At 42.3% G+C, this 22,697-nt stretch overlaps 2 protein-coding genes across 6 annotated transcripts; one reads left to right on the forward strand and one right to left on the reverse strand.

The window, feature by feature from the left end:
• Positions 1-3,895: 3,895 nt before the first annotated feature.
• Positions 3,896-5,908, forward strand: LOC128269802 (sodium channel protein Nach-like). Its single transcript, XM_053007209.1, has 3 exons — positions 3,896-4,620; positions 4,696-5,199; positions 5,299-5,908. The coding sequence occupies exons 1-3, from the start codon at positions 3,896-3,898 to the stop codon at positions 5,906-5,908; spliced, it is 1,839 nt and encodes a 612-aa protein (XP_052863169.1).
• Positions 5,909-6,828: 920 nt separating this feature from the next.
• On the reverse strand, positions 6,829-21,718 carry LOC128272210 (RNA-binding protein squid-like). Of its 5 annotated transcripts, none has more exons than XM_053009993.1 (7): positions 21,328-21,718; positions 16,353-16,393; positions 15,671-15,945; positions 14,636-14,900; positions 14,346-14,420; positions 8,967-9,047; positions 6,829-8,109 (listed from the first exon to the last, which is right to left on the reverse strand). In XM_053009993.1, the coding sequence occupies exons 1-7, from the start codon at positions 21,498-21,500 to the stop codon at positions 8,030-8,032; spliced, it is 990 nt and encodes a 329-aa protein (XP_052865953.1). In that variant the 5' UTR covers positions 21,501-21,718; the 3' UTR covers positions 6,829-8,029. The 5 variants fall into 5 exon arrangements, with proteins under 5 accessions (XP_052865953.1, XP_052865945.1, XP_052865937.1 ...); XM_053009985.1 differs by having other exon boundaries at positions 14,268-14,420; XM_053009977.1 differs by having other exon boundaries at positions 14,247-14,420.
• Between the last annotated feature and the right edge of the window lie 979 nt (positions 21,719-22,697).

Raw genomic sequence — 22,697 nt, forward strand, 5'->3', positions numbered from 1 at the left:
GCCTAGAGCGAGAAGCGAGCATTGCAGCGCGCTGGAAGGTGGCGCATCAAAGGAAGGCTTGGGACAGTGTGACATCCGGTGATACACAACAATGCATCAAAACGTCTAATGTTTCCGACCGCCCGACATACCAAACACACACACTTGACCCATTCAATGAGGTTCCCAAGAAGTCCCTGGAAGTCACCACGGAGGAGGCACGGAGGGCCGTTGCCAGGTGAACCCAGCATCCGTCGGCCAAAGGTTTCGAGCCAAACTACTAGCGCCCGGAGACAGTGGCGGAGGCTGGACTTAACTTCGACCAGTGACCAATCAACCAAGTGACCCATCGGCGTTTTTGCCACGACGAGCTGGACAGGAGTTGGCTTCCGGCAGAGACGGCCGTTGCCAGATTGCATCACACGGGGTCAGTGGAAAGTTTGGTTGGCGTATACCGAATATGGAATAGATCGCTCGTTTGCAACGGCCGCAGGTCTCTGTAGCTCTCTGTAGCTTCTTTCGATGTTTTTTTTTTTATCTTCTACAGCCTCCTTCACACCTCGCCGCTCAGAGTACTTGTAGAGGGGTTGCGAGAGGGTGTTTGTCAAGAGAAAATAAATACGCCTATACGCCATGGACACACTATGTGAATCAGTAAGTACCCAAGCTAACTATAGGGTGATTCATCTAGTGTTTGGTTTCGGGAAGATCGGGGCGCAAAACCGAGATTTTGACTGTCAGCTGTATGGCATCATCCTGCATGATGCACCGGGGCGATGGCGAAAGGCGTTGTTTATGGTTTTTATGTGGTTTAGGCACCCAAAATAGGATCCCAATAATTCGCTTCAGTTGTCATTCACCAACGTTTGGAAGACACAGCATAACCCCCGCCGCGGAAGGAGCAGCAATAGAGAAAGACACAGTGAGAGAGAGAGAGAGAGAGAGAGAGAGCAGAGAGAGGTGTACATAGAGGCAATGATAAAACAAAACATTAACGATTACACTAAAGGAAGAAAAGCCAATAAACGAATGCGCCCAACTGACACATGACATGTAGACATTCTTATGCTCAGGTCTCAGGTGCAGCGGTCTCTTCTATTTCGTTTGTCCATCGGGCCCGGCGCCCCGACCGAGAGCCCAGAGTGTGATCACATCATGTGGGTCCGACGCAGCCAGTCCCCCCGCACCACCCGCGAACGTCCGACGAAGGCTCCCACAGCTTCAGCGGACACACTGTTTCCGGGAGATGCCTCGGGCACCGGAAACAAAAGCATAGTCCAGCATAGGAGGTGTGCGTTTTATTTGCTTTTATGCCCTCGATGCTGTTGTTATCATTATTGGTTAGTAACTGTGTGTGTGTGTGTGTGTGTGTGTGTGAACGCTCATGTTTCTAGATCACAGATTAGCCGTTCCTGCCCGATTCGGTGGCTGTCGGCGACGACGGCAACATCAACACGGGTGGGAACGGGAGGGGAACCGAAAAGTACGATACAATCCACAACTGGGCACATTGCCACATAACTCCGCCACTCACTCCACCAGCGCCCCACCGGCTAAACTAGTTCCCCGCGCGATCGCGCGGGAACCCCGGACCAGAACGGGCGTGCCAAGGAGGCAAGCAGAAGAGAAGGAGGAGGAGGAGCAGGAGGGACAAATAGTGTGTCCCGGAGAGCGAGGACAAAGCGAGGCGCTCGAGTCTATAAACGGGCATAAAGTTCCCACTCCACGATGCAGCAGCAGCGGCGGCGGCGGCGGAGAGTATCTGCGCGGCGACAGCAGCAGCACTGATTTATGGACGTGTTCTCCAATTCCTAGGGCTCGACCTTCCGCGGCGCTACAAGGCCTACGAGGCGTGGTGGTTGTGGTCCCGCGACAAAAACTCCATTCCTGGCCTCTGGACCTCCAGGACCCGGGGGACCGCGGGCCGCTCGTGTTGGATTTGGGCTTTTTTCGTTGTCTATTGTCGCTTCTACTTGCTCCGTCTCTCTCTCTAGCTCCCTCTTTCTCTCTCTCACACACTCTTTACCGCTGTCTGTCCCTCGGGTCTGTATGCCTCGGGTCTGTCTGTGCATAGGAGATGCGGCAGCCCCAGATGCTGATCGAATCAATTTGTTCGGATCGTCCAGGAACGACCAGGGAGTGTATCAGCCCCCGTCCGTGGCGGGTCCACTTCGGGAGGTCAGGGAGAGTCGAACTGCCTAGTGTCCGCTTCGGAGCCTGTTGGGAGTTCTCCACTCCATTTGGTGACTTGACGCTGCTTGAGTGGACGCTCTCGTGCTCTTGGACTGGCTACTTGGACTGGGACTAGCTCTGGCGCCTTGCCCAGAGTACCTTTGCGTGAGTAAGGATCGTGTCCGTGCGGAATATCCACGCAGTAGGAACCTTGCGACAGAGACGGATTGTCTTCGCTTCCTGCCTCCAACCAGTTCCAGTTCCATTACTGTTGGAGAATTTAAGCCCAACTCGAATGTTCAGTCTGCAAGTAGTGGAGAAGTGTGTCCGTCCGTCCGTTCCGGAAGCTCTTCGCACTCCGACAATCCCCCGGCACAGTGACTCAGCTTCAGCGTTCGTGTGTCACACATCCAACAAAACCTGGGCCCAAACCTAGGCGTCCCATTGCCGTCAGTCGGTACCGTTGACTCGTCACCAGCGGGGCTTTTGGGCAAAACTTCGATGGGGTCCGCTGGGCGGCCGACGAAGCGCGGCCGGAATCAGAGCAGAGGTACCGGACCGGCGCCAAAGGGGCGGACTTCAAGCGTCACACGCCAATTGATGCGTCAAGTGCGTCAGGGGCAATGTGCAATTTACGCAAATACTCACGCTCGTTTCACACCCATGGCCATTGGCAAGCAGGGCACCAGAAAGGAGGGGGTAGAGGGAGGAAAGCCCTGGCGGGTGCAGGTTCTGTAACAAATAACCGGCGATCCGCGGCGCGGCCGGCGGTAAACAGACGTAAAACACACCTGGACCGCACGCAGAATCCGCGCGACGAAAGACCCCGCGGGCCGGGCGCCAAGACAATGTGCATGGGGGGAGACATTACGCAGGTGTTAAAAAGTGTCGGTCCCGGAACACGCTCTCCGGAGCATCGGCGTTCGCATCATCTTTTACAGTTGACAGACGCGTGTACAATCCAGATGTACACTATCTCCAGCCGAAGGTGGATGCGAGTTAACGCTCCGTTACGGTGCCTCATTTTCACGGCCGATTGCTGAAAATGTTGCTTGCGTCATTTAAAAATGGCGCTGCGCTGGAACTTTCCATGCTGATTCACACGCCGCAGGAAACTAGTTCCTTGATCGGCCCAACGGGTGCATCGCGCGCCAACCGCTACCGCTTTTCACTGCATCAGAGTAACACGGATTTACGTGCCGTCATGTTGTGGCCCCGCCAATGCCCGATTGTTACCGCTACGAGTGAAAACAAACATCGTTCGCGCCTCAGCGATGTGAAAGCGCCTTAAAGCAGGCAATCTGCGTCGCACCTAAATGGCGTGTCTCGGCTAACGAGCGATTTACGTTTTACTCGGCCCGCTGTGTCATAATGAGTGATGGTAATTTAAATTGATCCATCGATACATTGGGCAGCTCTCATTAATGGGGGTTAATGCAATATGTATGATTTCAGGGACAAGCATTTCCATTCTGATTGTAGCTCCCATTCCGTATCGGCAGAGACATCGCCGACATGGCGACGGACATCGTATCAACGATGCTGATCGTTATCGACGGCGACGGCGGGGTAATGGGATTCAGTCATGCGACCGGCCACCCGAGGCGCAGGGATCTCGTTTCGGGAGCTCCAGTTCCAGCTTACTCGGTACAACCGCTGGAGGTGCCCGCTGGAGGCTCTCGAACCACCGCTAGCCGTTCGAACCGCAACCTTAACTCCGGCAGCACACTGTCCGTCTCCGGCCATGAGAGCGACGAAAAAGGTTCACCCGAAGCGTGGCACGGCGGGCCTGAAGCGTGGCCTGAAGATGGCACCGAAGCCACCGCCGCCGCCACCATTCAAAGCGTGGCGTCTGCTGCGGCGCAGTTTCATCTTTCAAACGAAGGAGTTCTTCGACAACTCCACACTGCACGGCGTGCGGTACATCGCCGAGGAAGGCCGGCCCTTTTTCGAGCGTTTCATGTGGTTCTGCTTCGTAACGTTCGGCTTCATCGCCGCGGTGGTGATCATCTTCAGTCTGTGGGAAAAGTTCCAAACCAACCCGACCATCACCGGGCTGGACACGGACTTCCACAACCAGCAGGTCATCTTCCCGACCGTGTTGGTCTGCCCGACGGAACCGTACGACGAGGAAGCGGTCCGACGCGTGGCCCACCAGCAGCTGGCCGGCTGGGAAGCCGGTAGCGAGATCTACGAACCTTTCCTGCGGCTACTGACGCAGCTGTCGTACGGCCGGCTGCAGGAGATTACCGCCACCGTCGGCGGGCTGCCGGCCGGGAATGGCGTCTTGCGGGCGGCCAATCTGCGCGACCTGATGTTCCGGGTGGCGGTCCGCTGCAACGACACGTTCGCCGTCTGCCGGTACAAGGACGAGGACATCGATTGTTGCGAGATGTTTAAGCCGATGTATACCGAGCACGGATTCTGCTTCGGGTTTAACGCCCGCTACACCAACAGCTGGAACCTGGAGTGAGAATCATGAGGGGACGGGGACGGCCAATGGGCCCGTTTCTCCTGTGACGTTGACGTTTCCATCGTTTGCAGGTTGCTCAACACCGACGTACACGTGCTGTTCGAGACGGACAAAAAGTGGGCCCTGACTTTCGAGCCCCTCCGGGAGTCGAGCATCTTTGTGCACTCGTATAACGAGATCTCCGGCTGGGACTTTCAGCCGCAGGTCCTGTGGGACGTCGAGTCGAAGGTGGAGTTTCTCATCTCGATGAAGCAAACGTACACGACCGACGACGCGCAGCAGCTGTCGATCGGGCAACGGAAGTGCATCTTTCCCGAGGAGAAAAAACTCCAGTTCTACCAGGATGCGTACACGTTCTCGGGCTGCATGAAAGAATGTCGCATCGCGAAGAGCCTCCAGTTCTGCAAGTGCGCACCACCGTTCTACGCACCGATTCGCTCGATACCGCTCTGCACGGTGGCGCAGTTCGGCTGCCTGAGCGAGCACAGTGCGAACATTACGAGCATCAGCAGCTGCCAGGATTGCGAGCTCGGGTGCCTCAATACGGTGTACGACATAGAGAAGTATTCGAAAATGTACGCCATTGCGCCGAGCTAGTGTGCCGGCCATCCACCATTTTAACGATTCTCTCCCCCCCCACCACCACTCTTCCATTTTTTCCTCCATATCGGCAGTATGAAGACCGAGGAGGAGCACCAGGAAGCCCAAGTGACGATCGAGTACCTGACGTGGCCCATTATACGCTACAAGCGAGAAGTGCTGTTCGGGTGGGTGGATCTGCTCGTGTCATTCGGTGGCATCGCGGGTCTGTTTCTCGGCTTCAGCCTGCTGTCCGGGGTCGAGCTTCTGTACTTCTTCACCATGCGGGCCCTCTGCATGGTCTATCAGAACCGCGACGAGCTGGTGGCGATCGAGCACGAGAAAACGGCCGAAACGACGCGACGCCTAGAGTTGGGGCTAGGGCCGGTCCGCCCCAATGGTTCGCCCCAGCTGTTGGCCACTAATAGTGGCATCACTACGGCCGCCGAGCGCCGGCAGGTTGTCGTCAAGCTCATCACGACCGACTACAATCGCCAGCGGCAACAGTCCGCTGACCGTAGCGTGGTCCAGCAGCGTCATCGCATCACCGGAAACCGCCTAAGCCAGCTGCAAAAGCAAAGCCACTGGCAGAAAAACCAGCACATTATTTCGCATAAACATTCCAACGCCACCGAGCCTTACGAGAAATCGGCCGCGCTGGTGCGCAGTGAGCACGGTTACATTTATGGAGGATTTCTGCCTTGAGCGACCGCGGCACACCGAAGATTTATTGCGCTCGTGAAAAGCTTCAAAGTGTACCGAGAATGTGTATATACTTGTAGTACCACTCTTTCAACCCTAGCTAAGCAGAGCTTACGATGTGGAGCGTGGCTTTTACAACTTTCCGTTAGGTGTACTGAACAAAATTTGCCATGGCCGCCTTTTCGAATGGTTCTCGGTCGATTGTAACGGTTTCCTACATACAAGAGTCCTTTCCAGGTGGAATTAGAATACCACCCCGCCGCCAGCTATTCAATTGCGTTCTGTACTATTAAACACAAAACCCACAGGAATGAAGGTTGTAAAAAACTTTTCGACACCAGTTATCCAGTAAACCCTACAAAAGCAAATTGTGGCCGGTGAAAGGGCAAACAGGAAGGAAAACCAAGTTGTCCATGTGTTCAATGGTATCTCCTTGGTCTACCTACAGGAAAAGTAGTCACGAACAGACAAGCGAAACGGGGATAGATGTCAAGCACCAATCCATGTTGACTGTTGCAGTACGTGAAGTGAACGTGAATAACAAGCAGCGCACCTCGGAGGTTGGGCAGTTCAGTTTCTTGCGGCGCTCTCTGCCGTTTGTTGAGTGTACAATAACGCTGATATAACATCCAATAAAGAAATATAAAAGCAATGGCAATCCCGAAGCAAAAGGGCTCGATCCCTGGTGTGGTGTTGTTTCCTATGGCACTATCAGCAACGGTTGGAATCATCTCCTCCACACAATCTCCGTTTGACGAACGGTTGCGAAAGACATTTTTAGCACCCCACTAGTATTCATACCACAGCTGACCATGTTCATCATTACACAAATTATTAACCTGGTCAGCTGTGGTCTGGCCCAGTATTACAGATTCGGTGCACCCGTCCATTTTAAGAGATAAAAACACAATTGGTTTGCTTAGTTAACGTTTTAATTTACAATTGGAACATTTGTTCATTTCGTTCATTTCATTCATTTCGTTCATTTGGAATAGTTAAAAAGAGGGATGAAGGATGTCTCAAGAGAAGGGGCCCAGTTTGTTACTTCTTTAACTACGCTTTAGTAACATAATATGCTGAAGGGAACTGTGCCCTAATCTGTTTTTATCTGTTTTTTTTATTCGTTTTTGCTCAGTTTTGTTCTATGTCCTTTCCTTAAGTTCCTTTCTTCCTTCGTACTGTCAATCCTCTCTTCAGCTCCTGTGATTCTCTCACTAAACATGATTTTCCTTTTACATATCTGTACCAGTTCTGTCTGATGTACAGTTGCTTCAAAACACAAGTTTTAATATCGCCTAACGTCACACTTATTCAGTAACCTTAATACTAAGGCGTGGGATCATATTGAATCCCAAACTGTGAAGGATACCCTCCTTTATAGCCAGCTCATGACTTTGGAGAGGATGGAAGAAAAAGGCCAAAAGATAAATTGGTGCGATTAGTTATGGCTATACTAAACCTGACCCCCCTTACATCGCATACCAAATCCTACGCAATGCAAAGACAATTATTGTTTCTCTATTGATAAAGTAATGTCGATCTATCATTGCATTGCGTCACATGCCGTTAGGCGTGATCTACTAATTGAGATGACAAATGGTGGTACGATAATACTACCGTATAAACTGAGCTCTTCTTCTTCGCGAACAACCGCTGAGCGGTCTTATCTTGCACCAGAGACCATCCTAATCTCTGAATATGCTTTCTGTAACGGTTCGTTTTTACGGACGGGGTTGTTAGCCCCGCGCCAACCCCCCTGCCACGGCGGTATCGGGAATCGAAACCATGGCCGGCTGCGTGACAACCGGTCCCGGGATTCGAACCCAGGCCAGCTGCGTGAGAGCGACGCGCGTTACCGACTGCTCTATTAGGCGGGTTAAACTGAGGGAACTCCAAAAAATCAGAAGTTTAGCTCCATCCACTCCAAGCGGATGGCCGTATCCTCCAGTTATGGAACTGAAACATATGCCTTAACTACTGTATACAATTAACCGGGATCTTCTTGTTTCTGGCGCTTTTGCGGCACTTCCCTTTAGGATAGCCTGTCTGTAGTAAAATTAAACTGAACTGATGATTTTTTACGTTGGTTATTTCTATAAATGAAGTTAAATTTACGTCAAATTATTAATAGGGCGTATGACGCGGTTGGCGACCACCACCTCCACCGCCTCGTTGTTTTCCACCTCCGTAACCACCAGCGCCACCTACGGAAGATCAAGTAAAAACAACAAGTTTTAAGTACTATGCGTGCAAAGAGTATTCCGAACGAAATGTCAATGAAACCATTGAGAACATGTTCGACTATTAAAATCAAGCCGGACGAAAAGTAGAAGGGACATTAAACCTTAGAGCAGGCTGTGTATTTCTACCCATCGAAAAGGATAAAGAGCAAACGCAACCGTTCAATTTTCGCAATAGACCAAGATTTTCTAAACACTTCTGTCGGGGAACTCAACTGAAGAATAAACCTTTCATAAGTCCATAGCAATTTTTTCCGTATCAGTGAATACAAGTTCGAATAGCAAAAGGAGAATAAAAAGCACCGAAAAGTAAAGCAAAAGCATTATATAAGGAGAAAAGTTTGCAATAAGAGGAGTGAAAGTTCAGGTTGTATTGTTTTGTACTCATAGTTTAGTGTCAAATGAAATAGCCGCGCCTGAAACGAACATAACGGGCGCTGTCGCTAAGGTCACTGACAATGCAAAATAAGGTTAAATTTTGGAGTGTACTCAATTTACCGATATTTGTCAAACAAGAAGAGACTCTGCAGTAAAACTTGGTAAATGAATGACACAGATATGAAAGAATATACATGTGATATTCATAAAAAAAAATCGTACCTTTTAAAAATGATTTAGAAGTCAAAAATAATATATATTTTACATCAAAACGATTTTATCAGGGTGTATGTGAAATAAACCATGTATATCGTGACGTGACTTGACTTTCGAGATGATATGATCCTATGTTGAAGGGCGCGTTAATGCGTTTATGTGTGCACGTGTGTATTGAGGAATAAAGGTAAATGAAGTAACAATAGTAGAATCCTAAAAAATGCTACCTTTGCCCCCTCCTCCTCGTGGACCGCCCGGTCGACCTCCGTTCATGTAACCTCCATCGTAACCTCCGTAACCGTAATCATCTAGAACAGAAACAGGCATGAGTGATAGTCGGTAATCATGTAAAATATAAATTAAAAAACCTTAGTCACCAAGAGCGACCACTCGCTGCCGCGCACGCTATACACCCATCCACACACCGAGAGAAACGTTAATCATCGAATTCAAGTTTAGTCGAATTCATAAACCAGGGCTCATAAGAGATATAATTTGCAAAAATTCTATGTATCTGGTATGTGATGGGTGCGAAGGGCGCGCACATAAAGCTTTTGGTGACAACACGGTTGTGATGCGCGATGTCCGGAGGAAGGCTACACAGTTTTTCTCATGATGAATGAGAATAGGAGAATCTGTTGATAATTCGTTTTCGGATAAAGGGGAGGAAGACAAACCCAATTTTGCCGTTCATCTGTTACCTTAAACATGTTCTCTGCATCGATACATACGGAGGACTAACAACGTAAAAAATTAAACAACCGTCTTGGAGAAATTAATAATCACTTGCTTCGGTGTGAACATACGGAAAGTGGAAAGAGAAAATATTCATTCTATACGATAGTGCAACAAATATCGGGCAGGGAAATCAGATGTTTGGAGATATCGAGAGAGATTTCGATGTAAAGAGAAAGACGAGGAAAAAGCGAAAATAGAAATCATAGTAACGAATATCTAAAATAACAAATTGGCATAAATAGCAAATTCTTACTATTGGATATGCTCGTCTTACTATCTACCAAAATAATATCATCAATTCAAACAACATCATTGAATCGAAAAAACGCAGTCAAAAAAATTAAATGTAAAATCTAGACTTCAAAAATTTAATTTTAAATAACTAATCTACAAACTAACCATAACACACACTAGTGTCTTCTTCTAGTGCAACAACTTCGTCCCTTTTCACGTTTTTATAGGTATGGAACATAAGTCATGAAGAAGTTACCAGAGTGGAAATGTGGATTGATGGTAAATTGGTATCAGATAGAAAGCTGATTTAACCTTATATGAGACATATTTTCTCTTTTGAACATGCCTTATTCGAACAACTGATAAATGATGCAACATAATTGCACATTTCCACCTGCACCCGCACATTCATGAAGGCTGGGCACATTCATTTTTCCACACCTACTATAAGTCGGTTTGAACCACTTGATGAACAGTGACGGTTTTGCATTTCAACGTTTTTCTGTTCTCTCACTTCTTTTTCACTAGTGCTCTTTATATCTTATCTCAATTTGTGTTGCTACGTTTGCCTCTTCATGCATCCTTCTATCTATCTAACTATCTCCATCTCTATCTCTCTCTTTATCTCTGTTTGCACAGCGACACGCATGATGAGATTTAGCAGAACCTAGGGGAAAAATAAGACCGAGATACGCAGGAAGCACATTGTCGAGAAGGTAGCTAAGGTGTAGAAAAAAAGAAATTTTTTGTTCACTTAGTTTATTTAAGTTTCATTTTCTTGTCTTAAACTGTATATACAGTAAATACAACGTACAAATTTCATATTGATCCACAATGCATTTCCGTTATCATCTACCTTATTTTCCCATTTTTTATATTTTTCGTTTTGCTTCGTGTAGATTATGTGGTTTGTTTTTATATTTGTTGCTTTGTTCATTCCACTTTCATAGTACATAATATGTGTGAATGTACATAAAATTGCGCATGAAATCTGAGCAATAAATTAAAAATGTAAGTATTTGATTGCAAGTGACAGATAGAGTAGCGTTGCTCGTTAAACGCAATGAAAAGGAAAATTTTATATGAAACATTAGCTAACTAAAAATAGAAGAAAAACGCTTTCAACCGTGACGTACATCTCGTAATACGTGCGTGTTCCTGAAGGGAAGGAGTTGCACGTCCAAATAACTTACATTGAACGTTATTATGTTAGTTCATCGTTGCGTTAATTACACAACGTAAAAACTTGAAACAATGATACAAGCTAACACAAACTAATCATTTCAATCTAGATAAATTAAATTGAAAATTACGTTCCTGATGATTGCGACATCATCAGGAACGACTTAAAATTGGTTCAAATTAAATTGCCTACTTTATTGCAAAACATCATTGATAGCAGATACGAGAAGTGTTTTTCGGAACATATGGAGCAAATAAGTCCGGAAGAAATGGTCAGATACACAATTTTGACTTCATTTTTGATATCTACAAAATTCATGACACAATAGCAACCCTCAAACAACATCTGGCAACGTTTCATATCATTTCAATAATTTGATTGTGAGTCTCACAAGATTCTTACGCTTCGCTTTCATAACTTTCCTTGATTTGGTTTATAAAATTAACAATATATTTTAACCAAACAAAACGCAGCGTTTGCCGCCGGTAGTTGATAGACCTACATCGGAATTTCCGTGTCATGGTCGGAAACCATAGAAGCTAAATGATTGTCACTGACAAACATAAAAAATGGTCTACATTCGTTACTAACGTAACTGTGACCGAGAATGACCACTTCGCGATCCTGAATCCAATTGCTGGCTAGGAGAAGGGTCATGGCCTGCCTTAAGAGTTTGTTTTATCGCATGTTTTTCCTATACTGATTGGGTGGGGAGCAATTCAGCCGTCATATGGCTATGCGCAACAACACAGTAGCAGCATTGGAAAACGGCTACCAAAAAGATTTTTACTCTCAATAGCTAAGCACGCCCTCAGAAATTGCAACTAAAGTCAACAATGAATCGTTCTACACGGCCGGTAATAGTAAAGTGGAAACCTTAAAAAGATTCTTTTAAACAAATTGGGGCTTATTATTGGCTCTGTTTTCAGTTGTTTAGTAAGGCTGCCGCGATATTCATTCTCTTACTACTTGAAATTATCAAGCGAAATTATTAATACATTACATTACCATGTTTTCGAAAACATGGCCGCAAAACCAACTTGGTTTTATGTATTTTACAATCAATTTTGTGCTCATGTATGGGAGTTGTTAGTATTCAACCCAAGAGGCAAACAGTGTCGTCAAAATTTTCAAGAGCATGGGCATGAAATGGATGAAAGCATCAATGATAAAGTAAATTTAAGAAATAGGGAGAAGTAGGGAAAGACAGGTAGAGAGAGGTAGAGAGAGGGTGAGAGCGAGAGATAGAGACAGAGAGAGTGAAAGAGAAAATCCTAATGGTCCTCATTGGTGTTGTGAATAGTATAGAAAGTATAGTATACCAAGGGTATCGATTATAATATAAACAAAACTACCACTATCATCATTTCCTTTAAAAACTGACATGAATGAAATGAAATTTCAATATGTTCTTCAAAAGCTTCTTTTTGTCATCTGAAAAATTCATCTATCGTTTAAAATGACCTCATGATCATTCACATACGACTTTCTTGCACAACTATAATCCAAGATAGCTGAATAAGATTTACTAAACAGCAGCGAAATTAACTTAACTCTAACGCGTATCCTGAGAATTGGAGATATTATCACAGTTGCTATCAGTCATATATCACCATCTTCAATCAATAACACATTCTCAACAAAGTATGAGATAATCTGTGTAGGAATAAACTTTAAAAAATATCTGACGCAGAGTTTAACACGTTTATACCATGGTTGTGCGCGTCAATTATCATGGTTAAATACGCGTTGCATTATATATATTTAAGACGCAACAATTCGAGATGATAGAAGAAATCGAAAATATGGAACTGCATGTGTCTTTACAGTGTTACAAAGATAAACGCTGACGAAAACCAGCAAGATCGAAAAAATTTAAAAGTAATGAAACACAACCACCAATCAGCTCAAACGCATGCACTCGAATGGAAAATTGCCTGAAAGACACGTAGAAAGGGAAATTGCCTGGCTGAAACTTTCTGGCCAGGAAAGTAAAGGTTTTTTCCCAAAAATACTTTCAATAATATTCTTGCGTTCCCACCCAACGGATAACGGCTATTTTCTTTTTTTTTTTCTCTCTCTTTCTCTTTTTCTCGTATTTTTCTTCGTCTTATCTTAATCTCTTTCTCTTTCACTCTCTCTGCATACTGCTCTGCCTAAACATCCGCCGGAAAAGTCGTAGATGATTTGAAAGGGAGAGAAATGAGAGGCACACTCAATCGCGATAACCGATACTTAGGACTTGAAATGATTTTTAAGAATTGTATCTTTCAAGTACTTAACTGTTTGTATTGATATTTCAAATTGTCCTCCATTTTACTGGGAAGTTTTAGTCGAGATTTCACCTTAGTATACGCTGTTCCTCATCGGTTTTCTCTTTCTCCATGTGTCTTGTTTATATGTAGCCTGCTTTTGCAATCTAGTTTTTGTTCTCTCGCTTTTGTATCGTTGTGTGTTATTCTTTACTATACGACACTCTTTCGCATGTTTTTCTGTTTTTTAACTTCCTTCATTTGTTCACTCCTACTTTTTTTCTCTTTTCCGTTCTTTCTCTCTCGTTATCTCTCGCTAGATTGCTCTGTCGTTGAAATTCATACCAAATACTACTGGAAACTAGGTATAAAACATGCATAAAAGACATGTAAGAACGAACATACGCAACGAAGAAGCAATCTCAGTGTAGAAAAAGAGATTAACTAATGGATTCATCAAAAACGAAAAGAAAATACCGACAAGAAAGGATAAAGTTAACAACCGTTCGCCAAAATTTGAGGACATTGCATGATACATAATTTAGTTTTCAACCGTCAAAATTGCGTATGCTTGACGCGCCAATCTACAAATCACTGTTTAAAATTCAAACAAGACAGAATGACACAAATCAATTATAGTACTAATCATTAAACATCAAAAAAGAGCAAGAGAATAGCATCTCTTGTGTAAAACAGTAAGAACTTATAATTAAAACAAATGTTAAACGTTTCATAAAAAAGGATTAGTTTACAATAAACAAAAAAATTGCACACACATACATTACTAAACCAATTAAAAAGAGTTTGGGTTAACGTGTGCAGAAAAACAAATTGTGGAAGAAAATAGACATGAAACATTTATTCACTTTTGTTTCCCATAATTGCATACAACTCATCCGAGTAGTATTACTATTTGATTTGTAGAGAGAAATAGACAAAAAATCAAATCATCATCATATGCAATGTGTGATCTATGCTTTGTATGAGAGAACGAAGAAAACTTCAAGATTATGTTTTACGAGCATAAAATGGTAGTTGCTAAAGTAGGGGATAAACATAATACCGCAATTTTTAAGACTGCTAATGTTTCTTTGGCGAACGGTTGTTGTATTTACCGTAACCGTATGCGGCAAAATCGTATGCACCAGTGTAGCCTCCTCCTCCAAAGCACCCGCCGAAATAATCGCAACTATAATCACCATATCCACCGCCATATCCTTGACCGTAACCGTAGCCTCCGTAACCTTGTCCGCCCCAGCCTTGACCGTAACCACCTATGAAGAATTTATCGGAAGAAAACAAAACCATATAAGAACTAAATATAAGCAAAATGGATTTTCGATTTTTTTCGTACTGTTTTTAAACTATTTCTTTTATGACGATGGAACGGAACACACACACACACGCGAAATCGTAAAAGATTTATTTTGGTAGAAAACATCGAAAAGAAAATGATTAAATTAAACAGGACAGAAGAAAGAAGACTCACCTTTTGGACCACCGGGGCCACCACGACCACCTCGCATTCCTCGTGGAGGAGGACCGCGCATACCGCCACGACCACCCATGGGACCCATCGGGCCCATGTTGTCCGGCTTGGGTGTTGCCTTTTTGACATCCACTTCCTTGCCAGAGATGGTCTGTTTAGGTGTTTTCAGCAGCTCATTCACCACCTGCTCCGAGTCGAATGTTATGAAACAGAAACCTTTTCGTTGGTTCTTCTGTTTGTCAAAAGGCATTTCAACCTCGACGATCTATTTATCAACAATCCGAAATAACATTTGGATCGTTGAATCATGAAAAGAAGAAAACAAAATATTTATTAGAAGCCATGTTCATAAGCTGTAGTTATTTTCCCTGGTGAAGTTTTTTTGCTAGGTAAAACCGCTCAGATTATTTTTGTGCTTAGATTTGGTAAAAGTTTAATCACATCTTTCATAAGCAGAACTGTTAAAGGGGAATCATCATATTAACCAACCATAGCAAAAAAAATGATCACACACGCATTCGAAAGTGATGTGAAAGAGAAAACTCATGTTATAAATTTGAATCCGTTTTTGATCATGTTTACTTTCTTTGGATGCATTATATTTTAATCAATTGACAAGTGTAAAATGTCAAATATCGAATGTATGTTACATTGGCTAAATTTGACGATTTATTGCCTATTATAATGCTAGTAGGAATAATAAACTATACGTTTACGTACTTGCGAAATTCACATAGGTCAGTTGTGAGCTGCCATTTTGTCGAATGATCTGGTGTTGCTATATGTTCTTTTTGTTACTTTAAATTATGGTTGAAGTAGGCTCATTATTTATCCAATATTGTAAAATTTGATTTTTATGTTTTCTTAAAACTTAAAACACAATTTTGCAGCATTATTTAAGTTTAAAAAATATATTGAATTTGCAACCAAGAATTGAAAGTTTTTTTTTAGAAAGACGGATTTAAGAAACTAACATGAGTTTTCAGTTATTTCATTTCTACAGAAAAGTGTATGTTTTGAATGTTGCTGACTTACATTTCCGAACTGACCGAAGAAAATCTTAATTTCTTCGTCACTGATTTCCGTTGTGAGACCGCCGACAAAAATTTTGCCATAGCGGGCCTTCGCCTTCTTTGGATCGACCTTCTTGTTATTAATAACATGATCGCCAGCCGAAACGACTTTCTCGATGGAGTCAGCATTTTTGTAGACGATGAAGGCGAAACCACGTGACCGTCCTGTGTTTGGGTCCGTCTTTACGTTGATGGTTTCAATTTCACCGAATGCGCTGAAGTGTTCCTTCAATTCCTCTATGGTTTGGACACAAATAGATAAAAAAAAATCATTTAGGAAAGAATTCATTTCAAACTCGACTCGCTGTTTTGTTTTAATCGGAAAGACGAACAAATGAATGATGAACGTATCTCGCAAGGACAGTGATGAGGGTATCTAAAACTTAAGCGCTTAACTGGAGACTCACAAGTTATTGAATGAAATGATGTTAATATAAGATAGAAGATGTAAATGGATGTGTTTGTGGAAGGATGGTATACTGAGGAATTTTGGTTAGTAAGAGAATAAAGAATGGATTTCATAATATTACGGATATGAACAGATTGAACAAAACAGGAGGCCACAGCATTTTTATATGTAAAATACGGATACTTTGTATACTTTTAAGAAAATATTGAATTTAAAAAAGAAAAATGCATATTACTGTCAGATGTTTCCCAACTAAGTCCACCAACGAATAATTTTCTGGAAAAGTGGATGAAAATTTACGAATTAGAACATTTATTACTATAGTTTGCATAGGAATGTAAATTTTACTTATAGTTAATAATAAGAAGTCGTTTCAACAATAACTCAATTAAATAGTAAAAGCTTTACAGATAATAACAGTACGTGGATGGATACATTACTTTATTTCATTTATTATTAAATTTCCCAGTATTGATAGTTAAAAAAACTTTATTTTTCAGTTAACTTAGCCATAAAGTAGATATATAAACGTTTTACAAATATGCGAACATCATTTACAATTGCAACACAAATTTCTGTTTGACAAATGTTCTGAGCAAAAAACGTTGTAACAATTATGCTAACACAGATTTTTGTTGGTGGTGGTGGGTGGTAAAGAAGACTTGCATGACATCGTTAGTTTGAACCAGAAATAGTTTTGCTCTTCGTTTGGTTACAATAGGTTAACGTGTTTTTTTGCTTTTCGGTGTATATTTGTTGGATTTGTTTTACTTTTCAATGCAATCGTTAATTGTTAAAAAGGTATTGCATAAATCAAAATGGTTATGTTTTTCTTGAAATTACTGTTTAAAAAAAAATGGACAAAGAGACCTGGTGTTCGCTCTTCTAGCAGGTGGACGAAATATGAGATGAAATAAGAGGAAATAACTTGTTCAATATTGTATAATATAAAATATATATAAAACATAAAACAGAACTTGCAACTCAAGATGAAGTGTATGTGTTTAGAAAGTATTCCGAACATAGTTATTATAATAAAAACAATTGAAATGTGTTTTTTTTATCAAGAGAAGTAAACTCAAGGCTTGAATAAATTGGTTGCCTTTACTAGAAAATTTCATTTTGTTGTGTATTTAAAAACGCTGATCTCAATTTTAGGTTTTAAGATTATTGTTTCTTATTTGATTTATGTTAGCATAAATACCATCTTCTCTCGTGCACATCCTGGTGCAGAATCCCCAACATTTTCACTCTTTCTCTCTCTCAGATGTCCTCAGAGTTCAGGTTTTTTGCACACTTTCTCAACACCTGTCGGAGAGGAACAATATTAGTCGTTCACTCTAAACAGGAATCCATGTGTTTTGTTTTTCCTAGCTAAAGAACGATAACGCTAGTTCGACAAGCAACGAATAGCACAATCTAATTCAACACGCTCAAATGGGCAGTAAAATTTGTGAATCTTGATCATAGTGACACGTATTACACATTTAACAGAAGTAGTTCATCTAGCAACCGGTCTTGACTAATATTGGCTGATGTTAAGCAGCAGCAACAGCGAATGCAGCAGTAGAACAGCAAGAGGTCGGTATCAAACTTTTGGGGACAGAACAGCAACCATCGCCTCCTCGGAACTGAGCGTAATCCTTTATTGATGATTTTAGTCTTTATTAAGAACAGCTAAGAGAAAATGCAAGTAATAAACGCCACTAAACGCAAACCATATGGAGTTTTTCGGGATCCTATAAACATTTGTTACATGCTACACATTAAGACTAAATCCATAGTCAAACATAGTCAAGTGAGTGTCAACAACTCAATTGACCGATTCTTAACTAATATTTAATTATTGACTGGACGGATTGATTGATTGATCTAATTGAATAGAAAGTAAACCCAATTCGCAGATTACAAAGTCTTGGTGGCAAAACTTCAGATATATTCGCAAATTCGCTACAAAATATTAGATACATGAAATGATTTCCATTAGAATTTATTGACAGTGTATATTACCCAAATTGAATGAAACTTAAACCGTGCATTCGGTTTTCGAGGAAATATGCAAGAATATGGAAAATCGATACCATCTCGATACGCAAATTAATTAAGAATGTTATTAAAAGGTTGCTATGGTTTCTGTTCAGCAAGAAAATATTAGAGCCGGTCCTGTAATAAAATTCGTGTCTCGAAATGCATTGGCATTGAAGTTATCAGAATCATCGATTATTAATTGTAAAATAAAAAACATCAGAAAATATGCCCCGACAATTATGCATACACACGTAACGTTTACTTCGAAACCACAATTTATTTGTAGTGCGTTGAGCCTAGGACAAGGCATTGTTCCAAAAACTAACAAGGCTTTTTTCTTCTTATAAAACAGTAACATTATAACACCTAACGTTTGCTAAATCATCCATTATTTCTTCAATTGACGGTTGTATTGATCAGCTATGATTCTGTACGACCTGTCTAATGTTTCAATGACCAGGAAATAGGAATCAATACAAGTTATAGTAACTTAACCTCAATAATCTTCACCTATCCGGTAGATGCTTGGATCAATGTTGATCAACCATGAGCAAAATTCGTAATATACTCAGAAACGTGATTGTTAGTAATAGTTTAATGTGTGATGAGAACGCTTTAGACGTCACACAAAACAAAAATACTAACAATTGCGCCAAATGAAACTTGGGTTTGCGTATGTAAAGCGAGGCAAAAACTGTTCCAAGTCCAGTATTTTTTTAAACATTGGAATAAAGTGAAGTACAATATTGTATCACTTTTGACTTCAAATTGACGATAATGATGCATAAACTAAAATCATTAGTTTATTACTATGACCAATGCTTCAATTGCGACTCTGATGTCGAATTATTTAACTCATATGAATTAAGTTCAGTAAGGTTAAGTTTCAATCTTCCTTGTAGCGATTTTCTTAGACGTTAATGAAAAGGGTTAGATTTTTTTATTGAAAATAGTTGCCTTCGCTAACAATTGTCTTCTATGTGTCGATCAACTTTAGAATTCTTCTTCTTCGGGAACAACCACTGAGCGGTCTTATCGTGCACCAGAGACACGGTTCGTTTTTACGGGCGCTCCCCCTGCTGCGTGACAGCGACGAGCACTACTGACTGCTCTTTCAGCGGGGGTCAATTTATCGTAAGGTTCTAAGCAATTTACAAAACTCTTACACATACAATTTTAGAATTACCTATCACAAAAAGTGTCTAATACATAAACCACTTTTCCGCTTCGCTTACGGTTTGGAGAGCTGCTGGTTAGCCAAAGCTGATGCCAGGAAAAAGATGATTATCCAACGGCACAAGGTCCCTTCTATAGGACCTATGTGACCAGGACCAAATCACACGAGCGTTTTCCTTTGCGATTGCTGAAAAATCATGCCGTGAGTCGATACGATGCACTGTATAAAAAACAATCCATGCTTGTTCCTAAGATCACTCTACCATACAGATTATAGAGTCGGTCTGTTTTCGTCCTCACCAACACATAACTGCGTTGTGTGTTGTACACGCACTATCATTTTGCGACAGAGCATGCGCTTAATTTTTGGTATATGAAATTTCCATGGCCATAGTGTTTGTGATGATGGAAACATTTGTTTACATCTCGAGGCTGTTCTTGGAATTGCTTCATGCTATTTTCACGAACCGGCCCCAGCCAGGCGGGTCTTGATATAACTTTCTTAGAGTGGTCTTCATTATTCCAAAATTCGGTAGGAGCTCTTTTGAATTAACAATGTTCCCCAATCCAGCGCTCTTTTCGCTTCGACCTAAAAATCGATCAAAATTGGTTAGAGTGATGCGTATGCAACACTGGTGACAGTTCTCTGATGTTCATAGTTCGCTATTTATAGCTTTGACTACCACTTTCAGGAGGTGGTGATGATATCTTGTTACTTGGTAAATACCTTCAACAGATATAACAACCATCCTGAGTCTTTTTACCTAAAGCTTAATCTTGTAGCGTGCATTATCGCATTAGATGCATTGGATGATTTAGAGAAGGTTTGGCGCAAACACTGTCTAATCGATTTGCTGGAGGTTGTATATTATGTTTTTCCGCATTATTAAGACAGAACAAAGCCTCTTAGTTCTTATCCTAGTCTCGCAATGATTAGTTATCTTGCAGAATATCCACGGCTGTGGCAAAGAACATCACACTTTATGATCAAGTAGATCCATATGGCACAGTACACCAAGAGTAAATTTTAACTTATAAAATGTTGTAAACTTAAGCACCTACCGAAGCAGTTTCAATTTTCAGGGTAAAAAATATTAAAATCTGAAAAATAATCCATTTGAACATTTGCGAACAAATTTGGATTTATAGAATTACTTTACTGTTTGTCGCAATAAAACCCTGTGTTTGAATTTGGAGGTTGTAGTTTCATTTATGTAGTAATTATGATTTTACTTGGAATGGCGGGTGGAATTATAGGGTGACTCAAAGGTCTGCAAACCACTAGGACTGCCGGGTAAGTGCAATATGAATAAACACTGCTGTAGGTTGATATTCAGGACAGAAATGACAGTGAGCAGTGTATATATATGTGTATATATTACTTTACTATATATGTGTATATATATATGTATATATAATAAATCATGAACAGTACGATAACTGCGTTTTTTTTTTCAAGTGCATGTTGAGCCCTAAAACGAGGGTTCGTATTTACGCGGCATGGAATGAGTCACATGCTATTTTTGGTAGTTTGGTTTATCTGTTTCTTTCAAATAATTCGCCCAACATTTAGGCACACTTTCTAGCGTGCATCTTTCACTCCTATAAAGCCGCCCGCCATTTTGAGTTTATAGCGCGATGAATTCTTTGCATATGGCGTCTTGGATGTCTTGCGTACAAAACGCGTGCGCGTCGCTTTCCAAAATCCGATTTTTAAAACACTACATCACATACGCGAAAGAAATATCCAAAGGCACAGCAAGGGCATGCCCCGAAAATACAAAACCAGGCTTCGGGAAGGTGTGAAAATGTGCTTTTGGACTATGATTTATATCGATACTCAAATCAAGACATCAAACACAATCGAGTTCAAAACCTCCCGGAAGAAGCACACACCAAAAACTGATTCTTCCGCAGAGAGTAAAAATCCCTCGCTTAGAAAGGTAGATGAATGTTAAATATATTATAAGTAAAACTACAGCGCCCGCTCCCGAACACCAACATACCTGTCGTCATCGCGTACAGTATGGCTATTACTGCTGTTTTCGGAACTGCCACCATTAGCAGCGGATGGCTCACTGGTTGAATTCGCGGTTTGATCCGTTTGAGGCTGATTGTTCCCATTTTCGACTGTTTCTTGGCCAGCACCGTTCATCTCAACGTCTTGGAGGTCTGCCATCTTTTTGCAGGTTATTCAAACGTGCTTCTCGGTGATGGGGTGTGGGTAGAGAGTAGCCGCGTTTAGACTTTTATTCTAATGCAAGAACAAGTTATCACCACTGATAGAAAATTCCACTTAAAAACGAATTTTTTAGATCACTGAAAATAATTGTAGTCCGCTAACTTCTAAAGTAGAATACCACAGGTACCACAAGCAAGCCGCAGAAGGCGCACGCTCCTCCTACATAGACAGACAAGTAGCGAAAGAACGCTTGGAAAAAGTTTCATCCGAAGTATGAGGAAGTCGTACGATACAACCTTCGATGAACGCACACTAATGTAACCGTTTGTCGTCACAAGTGACTGCAAAACGGAAATAGGACTCTCACAATATGAGCGATGAACGAAAGAATGATAATAGAATTTCGCCCTGGGATTTACAATAAAAAGAAATATTATAACATAAATAAATACAGCCAGAGAAGGCGATAAAAAGGAAGGAAGGAAAGGGCGATAAAAAGGAATGGCGAGGCGAAGAACCTTCGTTATTAATTGAATTAAATTCGAAAATAAAGGTTATGTTACACCAGAGCAATGGATAGACCGTAGCACATGGAGGTAGCATTGAACCTACACGTATAAAAACAACGCTACGCTAAATGAACAACATGGCCGCACTCGCATCATGCATTTATCCCAGTGAACAAAATTGAGTGCCCGAGTTACCCTTCCGCCTGCGACGGGGACGAGGAATGCTGAGATGGCTGAAATCGAACCCCCCGCTGCCTGCGACGAGGACGAGCGCGAGGCGAGCGGGCCGGTTCATGAGGGTCCGATCGTAGGCAGCGGCGGAAAAGAGCGGAAGAAACCACGTGAGGAGGGTGTTTCATGCGCGAGCTTGTGGAAGACGAACGGCTGCGGGAAAGGAAAAGGAATAGAAAAAAAGAGACTGCGAAGTCGAAAAAAATCGGTCGAAAAGTTCTGGAACAGTACCTGAGCCGCGTCGGTGTCAGTCATAAACTTTCTAAATCCCGGAATGCATGGTGCCGGGAAACAGCTGAATCCTGCTCGACCTCGCTGCTCTGTCTCTTTATTTGCTAAGTCCCAAGTGCTTTCCTTCCCGCTTCCCGTTGGTTGTTGGCAAAACTCGCACCAGCTAAATTTGACTCAAATTGTTTGAACACTTTTCGAATTTTGCTGAAATTTACCCAAATTT

The sequence above is a fragment of the Anopheles cruzii genome, chromosome X (genome assembly GCF_943734635.1).
Source record: "Anopheles cruzii chromosome X, idAnoCruzAS_RS32_06, whole genome shotgun sequence".
In the NCBI taxonomy this organism is placed as follows: Eukaryota; Metazoa; Arthropoda; class Insecta; order Diptera; family Culicidae; genus Anopheles; species Anopheles cruzii.

Excerpts from the sequence above, each read along its gene's own strand:
- LOC128269802 (XM_053007209.1), top strand. The coding sequence starts at position 3,896 with ATGAGAGCGACGAAAAAGGTTCACCCGAAGCGTGGCACGGCGGGCCTG. Across the intron at positions 4,621-4,695 it reads ACCAACAGCTGGAACCTGGA|GTTGCTCAACACCGACGTAC; the intron begins GTGAGAATCATG and ends CATCGTTTGCAG. Across the intron at positions 5,200-5,298 it reads ATAGAGAAGTATTCGAAAAT|TATGAAGACCGAGGAGGAGC; the intron begins GTACGCCATTGC and ends CCATATCGGCAG.
- LOC128272210 (XM_053009977.1), bottom strand. The coding sequence starts at position 21,500 with ATGGCAGACCTCCAAGACGTTGAGATGAACGGTGCTGGCCAAGAAACA. Across the intron at positions 14,421-14,635 it reads TGGCCCCGGTGGTCCAAAAG|GTGGTTACGGTCAAGGCTGG; the intron begins GTGAGTCTTCTT and ends AATTCTTCATAG. Across the intron at positions 8,110-8,966 it reads ACGAGGAGGAGGGGGCAAAG|GTGGCGCTGGTGGTTACGGA; the intron begins GTAGCATTTTTT and ends GATCTTCCGTAG.